The sequence below is a fragment of the Populus euphratica genome, unplaced genomic scaffold (assembly GCF_000495115.2).
Source record: "Populus euphratica unplaced genomic scaffold, PopEup_1.0 scaffold66.1, whole genome shotgun sequence".
NCBI classification, from domain to species: Eukaryota; Viridiplantae; Streptophyta; class Magnoliopsida; order Malpighiales; family Salicaceae; genus Populus; species Populus euphratica.
Window position 1 is genome coordinate 12,353 of NW_011499944.1, and position 9,672 is coordinate 22,024.

Consider the following 9,672-nt stretch of genomic DNA (forward strand, 5'->3'; position numbering starts at 1 on the left):
TAATAATAATAATAATAATAATAATAATAATAATAATAAAGAAAAAGAAAAAGAAGTAGAAGAAGAAGAAGAAAAGTTGATGAGAACTTTGAGATGAAAAATTAACGTAAGGATTAAACAATGATAGCAAATAATGTCAAGGTTAGAGGATCCACTAATGGTATGTCAAACAAATATAGTATAAACTCTTATTATTCAATTGGAAACCGCACATAAAGGAGGTTCCAATCAGATTATAGATTGTTAATAAACTTGGAGATGGAAAATTAATGTAAGGATTAAACAATAATAATAACAAATGTCAAGGTTAGAGGTTCCACTAATGGTATATCAAACAAGTATAGTATAAACTCTTATTATTGAATTGGAAACCACACACAAAGGAGGTTCCAATCAGATTATATATTGTTAACATGATTACATTAGTCATCTTATTCAATTAATGCTAATACTTGTAAATCTCGTCAAGCATTCATGATTATCACTTATATTAACAACAAATCAAGTTCCTTTCATAGCTCAGGTGTCGGTTATACCATACAGTATGAGCTATGAAAGTGCCAAGCATTTGTTGTACCAAGTGTTATACAACATAAATCAAGATTAGTCATTTAACAAGCAAAGTATTAAAGAGTGAACAAGATAACAAATACAAAACATGTTAGTATCAAACATTAAAGTCCATATTAAGTTTACACTATACTTATTCTTACACCATTAGTGTAACCTTTTCACCTTGACATAATAAACTTAGCTAGACATAATGAAAGAAAGAAAAATAAATAAACAAAATAGGAACATAAATAAGATAAAAGTTAACTAAGGAAATGAAAGGAAATGAAAGGCATAAACTTGATATTAATGAAAGAAAAACATAAACATTATAAAAAATACAAAGAGAAAGCAAGAGCATGATCTTGATCTGGAAACTAAGATGCCTAAATGAGTGGAAAATGCCTCTTTTTATAAGCCAAGATTGAGAACTATTGATTTGATGACTAATTGATGAGTGAGTGACCAACTTTTGACTTGATGACAATCTTTATCTTCTATTGTCTGCCCAAAAAATCACTGATAACATCAAAATTGAAGCCACTTGAAAACATGAAAGTTGTAAGAAATTGTCTCAGCTTTCTTGTATAAACAATTCAACTCATTTCGACTTCTAGAACTCCAGATATGGCCAAAATACTGAACAGTGCTCGGGCTAGAGGACAGATTCGGGCTTCTTTGTTGTTGCTACAATTTGGACTTGAAAATGACCTTTTTAGATCTTGGGCTTCATATAAAAGTTGTAGGCCTATATCTTACCTTTTCATTCATATAAAGTAGACCTAAATTTGAGATTTATAACTCCAGATATGACCCAATTACCGAACAGTGTTCTGGTTTGGATTACACCAACATCTTTTTTCTAGGTTTGACCATCTCTTTATCCTTTCAATTTCAATTCTTAAATTCATCAATCAATCCTTTCATTTATGTGATAGGTCTGCATTTAAAATGAACATTTACCACAAATTAAAGGTATCTTATATTATTAAATATATTATTATAAAACATGCTTTAGTTAAGGAGTTATTGATACTTCAAGTGCAAAATGATGATATAAAACCTTGATAAAAATGCACTTTTAAGTACTAATAAAAAAACCCAAAGTGGACCCAAGCAATCAAAGAAGAAATGGAAGCCTTAATGAAAAATAAAACATGGAACCTAGTATCATTACCGAGAGGAAAGAAGACGGTGGGGTGCAAGTGGGTGTTTTCTGTCAAATATAAAGCAAATGGATCCGTGGAAAGATATAAAGCAAGACTTGTGGCAAAAGGGTATACACAGGTATATGGTGTAGACTACCGAGAAACTTTCTCTCTAGTTGCTAAACTAAACATTATCAGAGTATTGTTGTCAATTGCAGCAAATCTAGATTGGCCATTACATTAGTTTGATGTGAAGAACACCTTTCTTCATGGTGATCTTGAAGAGGAGGTGTATATGGACATTCCTCCAGGCTACTCAGTAACCATAGGAGAGAATAAAGTGTGTAAATTACAGCGAGCCTTGTATGGACTAAAGCAATTACCACGAGCATGGTTTGGAAGATTTAGCTTGGCAATGAAGAAATATGGCTTCACACAAAGCAACTCAGATCATACCTTATTTCTTAAGAGACAGCAGGGCAAGGTAATAACTTTAATTATCTATGTCGATGATATGATTATTACAGGAGATGATAAAGAAGAAATATCGTGACTCCAAGGACAATTGGCCAGCGAATTTGAAATGAAAAATCTAGGTGGGTTGAAGTACTTTTTGGGAATAGAAGTTGCAAGATCAAATCAAGACATTTTCCTATCCCAGAGAAAATATATCCTAGATCTATTATCAGAAGTTGGATTGTTGGAGTGCAAACCAATAGATACCCCGACTGTCCAAAATCACAAGCTTGGGATTTATCCGAATCAGAAATTAGCTAATAAGGAGAAATATCAGCGATTAGTTGGCAAACTAATCTATTTATCACATACTCGTCTAGATATTGCATATGCGGTAGGCATGGTGGGTCAATTTATGCATTGTCCAAGTGAGGAACACATGGAGGTTGTAACTCGAATACTCAAATACTTGAAGTTATCTCCAGGGAAAGGGCTTATATTTTCCAAGAATGGTAATTTGAAAGTCAAAGGCTATACATATGTAGATTGGGCTGGGAACTGCCTAGACAGGAAGTCAACCTCATGGTATTTCACATTTGTTGGTGGAAAACTTGTGACATTGAGGAGTAAGAAACAAAATATGGTAGCACTCTCTAGTGCTGATGGCTAAAGGTTTATGTGAACTTCTTTGGCTAAACAAATTGCTAACTGAGATTGGTTTTGCTCCTAAATCATAAATGAGTCTCTTCTGTGATAATAAAGTTGCAATAAATATTTCTCAAAATTCAGTCCAACATGATAGAACTAAACATGTGGAGGTTGATCGGCACTTCATCAAACATAACCTTGAAGCGAAGACAATTCAATTTTCATTTGTCAAATTTAAAGATCAACTAGCAGATATACTTATTAAAGCCGTGTCTAGCAGAGAATTCCATAGCTCACTAGTCAAGTTGTGCATGAGAGATCCATATGCATCAACTTAAGGCGGAGTGTTGGCGTGAGCTGTAACACATGGGTAATAGCAAATATTGTAGGAATAGAGATGGAAAGAATAGGAGATATTATAAGAACAAAGATGGAAAGAATTTCTTTCCATCTCACGATAGCATAATTATAGGAACTGAATATGTATAGCTTAAAATAAAAGATTTACTCTTGTAGTATAAATATGTAACAAGCCACTGTGTAAGATTAATGAAAAAAAAAGAGTAATTATTGTGACATTGTTCTCGCTTTGGAAGAGGACACCCTCCTTGTTCCTACTATGGAGAAGCAATCCATTAGGTCCAACCTTGTTATGAGCTGTATGGATATCCAGCCGGCCACCCAGAGGCAAGGTATGGTTCAGGGCCAAGACGTTTCAGCAACAATAACAAGCCTGCAGATAATCATGTGTCCAAAGACTTCTTTAAAGAAGACGGACAACTAGTTGTTCGGATTCAAAACCTCAATTAAAGTAGCTCTCATCATTTTTTGGCAACAAAAATAAACTCTTAAGCAAATGCCGTAACCAAGCTAGGTTTGTCTGAAGTCGCATTTTGCCATTCGATCATTGACAGCGGGGAGACATTATATTTCTTCATCATCTAAATTATTTTTTGCAATGAGTATCTCTCCATGACTTGCAATCATACCTACATTCAAACCATTAAAATTAACCAATGGTGAAACTAAAATTCAATATTCAATGCGAAAGTTATAGTGGTGAAATTAAAATAAATAAATAAATAAATAAATATCCAATGCTAAGATTGTCGCTACCACTATTTAGATGTTCCTAAAAATTATAAGAATTATATGCCAAACCATATAATAATAATAAAAAAATTCAAACTCAATTTCAAAGAAAAATTATCCAAATTAGAAAAGCATGGCTTTAAGCTATATTCACCTAACATACATTGGATTTAAAAATCATCATCATCATCATCATCATCTAAAAATATATATAAAAGTAATTAAGAACTATTTGTAGAAAATCTAATTCAACAAAAAATACCGTTAAAATTTACTAAAAATCTAGACTTTGCTAGTTATAGTTCAGGCATGGGTTGACTCCTAACATGATTAACTTTATTTTGACTTGGATTATAGTGAGTATTGATTTTTTAATTATTATTTTTTAAATGTTAACATCGACTGAATTACCATAAGAAAAATTAATCGTGTTAAAATTAGATTTTTTTACTTAAATAAAACACCGACAAATGATGAAGGTTACCTATTACAGCTAACCATTCAATCCAATGACTTGTCCGCTATTGACTAACGAGTCTTTGTATAAAAGAGAAAATGAATGTGAACTGGCGATGAACTGACTACAGACGCACATCACAAATTAATTAACATTGCTACAGTTTACAAGAATTAAAATATAAAAATAATAATAATAAATCATTTTATGATACCGTGTCCATATGCACATATATTTATATATTGCAATAATTAAATAAGAGAAGTCTTTTTAAAAACCAACGTGTCTATTGACTTAGAGTCAATTGAACATGCTTTATGGTTGTTGATTTTTAACTTTGAATTATTTTCATAAATAACGAAGAATATTGTTAAGAAAATAATCTAGATAAATATTCTTAATTAATTTCTAATCAATAAAAGAAGAGATCAATAAATTAAATAACTTAAGGAAATCAAAAATTTATTTCAAGAAGAGTATAAGCATTTTCTATAATTTATTTTATAAGAGCGTCTCCGAGACTGTTATTCAGAGGAATTCAAACCAAAGAAGAAAAGTGATTTCATAGAGATGATCCTGCTGGATGCTGTCTTCATCATTGAGTTTATGAAGGAATATTCGAATAATGATGAAGGTCCTAACAGGTTTGAGCCTAGAACGATATTGGACATACGAGAAGACTTGATACTACTTGAAAACCAACTACCTTTCTTCATTATTCAGGAAATATATGACGAGTACAATCGTGCTCGCCAAGATCTAACAGCCATTCCTTTTTTCGATCTTGTTACCTCTCATTCTAAAAATTACACGTTTTTAAAGAAGGTTGAAACCAACCGGAGTGTAAAGAAAAGCAGACATTTCACTGATTTACTAAGAAATTTGATGTTGAATGGAGCCAGGCAGCCGAATGGAGCCAGGAAGCTGAATGGATCCAGTAATCCTATCATGCTAAGGCATAATGCTGTCTGTTAGAGTACAATGATGATAAGTGTAAACATGATTACTAAGTTTGTTAGTTGGTTAGCTGTTAGTCAGTTAGTTAGTTAGTTAGCAAAGTTAGTTACATGCAGTTAAGTTGTTACAACTGCATGTATATATATATATAACTAACTAGCTAAAGCTGGACTGCATTGAATTACATAAAATAAAAAGCATTACGAGTGTTCTCATTTTTCTCTAGTCTCTCAAACAGTTTCTCTACATTTACAACAACAGATACACTCTAACATGGTATCAGAGCTCTTAGCTCACGCTTGAAGATCTTCTTTGATTGCTTCCGCATACTCTCTGCTTTTTCTTCTTCGCATTCTACAGTCTCTCCTAGTTCTCAGTCCATTACTGCTTCCATTCAAGCTTCTCCTCCTCTTCCTGTGGCGCCTGATATCAGTATCAGTTCTACTACTTTTAATCCTGACAACTTGCAAGTGGTTTTGTCCATTCCTTCTCTCAATTTGCATCCCATGCAAACCAGAAGAAAAAGTGGCATTACTAAACAGAAGGCTTTCTTAGCCAGTATTCAGGATTGTAGCATGGTTGATATGTCTTTAACAGAGCCAGCAACTTACAAATCTGCCATCAAAGCTCCTGTGTGGTTACAGGCCATGCAAGATGAAATTACTGCATTACATACTCAAGGCACCTGGAGTCTTGTTCCATTACCAGCAAAGAGGAACTTAGTGGGGTGCAAGTGTATTTTCAAGATCAAACGTCATTCGGATGGTTCGATTGCTAAGCACAAAGCACGGTTGGTTGCTAAAGGGTTTAGTCAGGAACCTGGCTTGGATTATGGGGACACCTTTAGTCCTGTGGTGAAACCTGCCACCATTCGACTAATTCTTTCCCTGGCTGCTCATTTCAATTGGCCTCTTAGACAATTAGACGTCAAAAATGCATTCTTGCATGGCATTCTTCAAGAAGAGGTTTACATGTCCCAGCCTTCTAGTTTTGAAGATTCATTGCATCCTCATCATGTGTGCAAACTGCATAAATCTCTCTATGGATTAAAACAAGCACCTAGGGCCTGGAATACACGTTTTACTCAATTTCTGCCTTCCTTGGGGTTTGCCACAACCTATTCTGATTCATCCTTGTTTGTCAAGCATGTTGGTTCTCAGATTGTGGTCCTGCTCCTCTATGTAGATGATATTATCCTCATAGGAAGTGCGTCTGCTGCCATTCTGCAGGTTATCCAAGCTCTCTCCACTGAATTTGATATCACAGATTTAGGCTCTCTTCATTTTCCCCTGGGGATACAAATTACTCACATCTCTACTGGCTTGTTTCTTTCACAATCTAAATATGTTGAGGATTTGCTGCTTAAATCTGAGATGGTTGATGCTAAACCATGTGATACTCCATGTCTTCCTCATCATCGCCTACTTAAAGAAGATGGGGCACCGTATCCTAATCCTACAGTATATCGTAGCATTGTAGGGGCTCTGCAATACTTGACCTTCACACGACCTGACATTGCGTTCTCTGTGCATCAAGTCTGCTAATTTATGCAGAATCCAATAGTGTCTCATTTCACTGCTGTGAAACGAATTTTACGCTACCTTAAAGGCACACTGTATGTTGATATTTCTTACACTAAAGGAGATTTGCAGCTCAAGGCGTTTAGTGATGCTGACTAGGCAAGGGATCCTAATGACAGACGCTCCACTACTGGCTTGGTAATCTTTTTGGGCGACAATCCTATATCATGGTCTTCCAAAAAGCAACAAACTGTGTCCAGATCATCAACAGAGGCTAAATATCGAGCCTTATCCTTTACTACCGCTGAAGTGGATTGACTCAAGCAGTTATTAGCCTTTCTGCATGTTTCATTACCTCATCCTCCTGTTCTTTTCTATGATAATCTCTCTGCCATTGCTCTATCCTTTAATCCTGTTCAGCATCAACGAACCAAACACATTGAGGTCGATGTGCATTTTGTTCGTGAACGAGTTTCCCAGAAGCAATTGTCAGTTCAATTTGTTTCCTCACAGGAACAGTTTGCTGATATTCTCACGAAGGGGTTAAGTGCTCCTCTCTTTCGCACTCATTGCTGCAATCTCAGACTTAGTTCTCCACCCGCATGATCTTGAAGGAGGATGTTAGAGTACAGTGATGATAAGTGTAAACATGATTACTAAGTTTGTTAGTTGGTTAGCTGTTAGTCAGTTAGTTAGTTAGTTAGCAAAGTTAGTTACATGCAGTTAAGTTGTTACAACTGCATGTATATATATATATATATATAACTAACTAGCTAAAGCTGGACTGCATTGAATTACATAAAATAAAGAGCATTACTAGTGTTCTCATTTTTCTCTAAGTCTCTCAAACAGTTTCTCTACATTTACAACAACAGATACACTCTAACACTGTCAAGCTTCGCGCGGCAAGAGTCGAGTTTGAGGTCGCCGAAGACAAATGTTTGCTTAACATAACATTTGAGAAAGGAGTGTTGAAAATACCACTCTTGGAAGTTGATTACCACTTCGAACGTGCTGTACGAAATATCATGGCCTTGGAGCAGTGCTTGTACCAGAATGAAGCTTACGTATGCAGTTACATTAAGTTTATGGACCATCTTATCGACAGTGCAGAAGACGTGGGTTTGCTAGTCGGAAAGAAAATCATTACCCACAGGCTAGGTAACGATGCCGCAGTTTCAGTTATGATTAACAAGCTTTGCGAAAATATTAGTGACCCTTATACTTATTATGATGATATATGTGAAAAGATGAATGACCACTGTGATAGCCTCCTTAACCGTATGAAGGCAACCTTGGAACTTGTATATTTCCCCCATGTTTGGAGAGGTACGGGAACTGTTGCAGCTGCTATCCTCCTGATTCTCACTTTGATACAGACTATAACTTCCGTAAAGTCGGTATTCTAGGATTTTATCTTGTTTAGTTTTATTATCCCTTCGTAATGCTGGATTGGATTATTATTGTTAAAATTGCAGTTAAACTTTGGGTTTCTGTAGTTCTGAACTAATAATATTGTATCAATTTCTTGTTGTGTTGTCCTAAAATTGAGTTTGTACTTGTGACCTATGTGATGTCCTTTCCCTTTCCCCCTCAATATCTTCATCATCTTCTGATTAAATGAAGCTGGAAAATTAAAGCATGATCTCCTTTTCAAGATCCCCAGTTTTTTTTTTTTCTGTTTCTTTCTTGCTTGCCACAACTATTAGAAAATGTTGCCTGCCATTATACAATTTCTTGCTTTAATTAATTTTAACATTAGACTGAGTTAATTTGGGAATGCTATGCACCAGAATTTAGTAACAAATTGCGGATGATTTGTTGTCTTGATAAATTGAGGCATTCATACAAGATTGCCACAAATGTTTTGCATTCTATTGATGTCTATTTCTGTTTCTTTCTTGCTTGCCACAGCAGTGACATGAATGCAATTGAATTTTCTATAGATTCATGTAATTGTGAAAGATGTAATGTTTTTTAATTATCGGATTGTACAAAACCCAACTAAAACGTAACTTTCCTCTCTAAGATTATACAAAAACACCCCTTCCTGATCATAGAACTGTAGAATATCTCTATTTTCTAATATCGTAGCAGCATACCCAACGTGGTTATATTCCTCTGCTGATCATATAACAGCAGAAGATCTCCATTTTCTAATATCATGGCATCACCAAGAAACAATGGTTTCTCTAGGTGAATGTTGTTTTCCATGAAAATTGTCGTATGTGTTCGGTGTCACGGCGAATATTCCACTTTTATCAAGAAGTGTATCTATCTAATGGAAAATATAGGGGAACAAGAAATTCTAGCTTTTATCAGTGAAAAATAGAATGGAATTCGCCACCTAGTATTTTGGTCACTAGGAACCTTAACTAGTCTTAGAGATCAAATACGGGGACTGGTTGCATAAATGGAAAGTATTAACGCCCCAAATATGCCTTACCTAAGATAAGGTGCATTGTTTGATTGTTTGATAAAAAAACTAAGATATGATCGTATCTCTAGTGGTTGGTCTGTCTATGATTTAAGAAAAGTCCTCCTTAGTAAGGAGATCCTTATCTTTATTAGGTGATTCTGATGTGAACAAAAAAATTTAATATCCGACATACGTCTTACGTATAAGATCATAACCCCAAATATTAAAAGAAAACAAATGAATTTTTTTGGAGTTTTTGAAATATTGGCCTAGTTCTCATGACTTGAATAAACTGGTTATTAAAGCCAAAATGCATGCTAATACATATATTGTTTTGAAATTTCTTTTGTTGTGTGAAAATATGATGTTATAATATATATATATATATATATATATATATATATATATATATATATTGGAGAG

General features: G+C 34.5%; 1 protein-coding gene across 1 annotated transcript in view; it reads left to right on the forward strand.

Moving 5' to 3' along the window:
• Positions 1-8,388, forward strand: part of LOC105137295 (uncharacterized) — an 18,183-nt gene extending 9,795 nt beyond the window's left edge. Inside the window, exon 2 of the mRNA XM_011042991.1 lies at positions 7,754-8,388. Within this exon, the coding sequence (XP_011041293.1) occupies positions 7,754-8,239 (486 nt within the window). The 3' untranslated portion in view covers positions 8,240-8,388. The remainder of the gene's footprint in view (positions 1-7,753) is intronic.
• Positions 8,389-9,672: the final 1,284 nt, after the last annotated feature.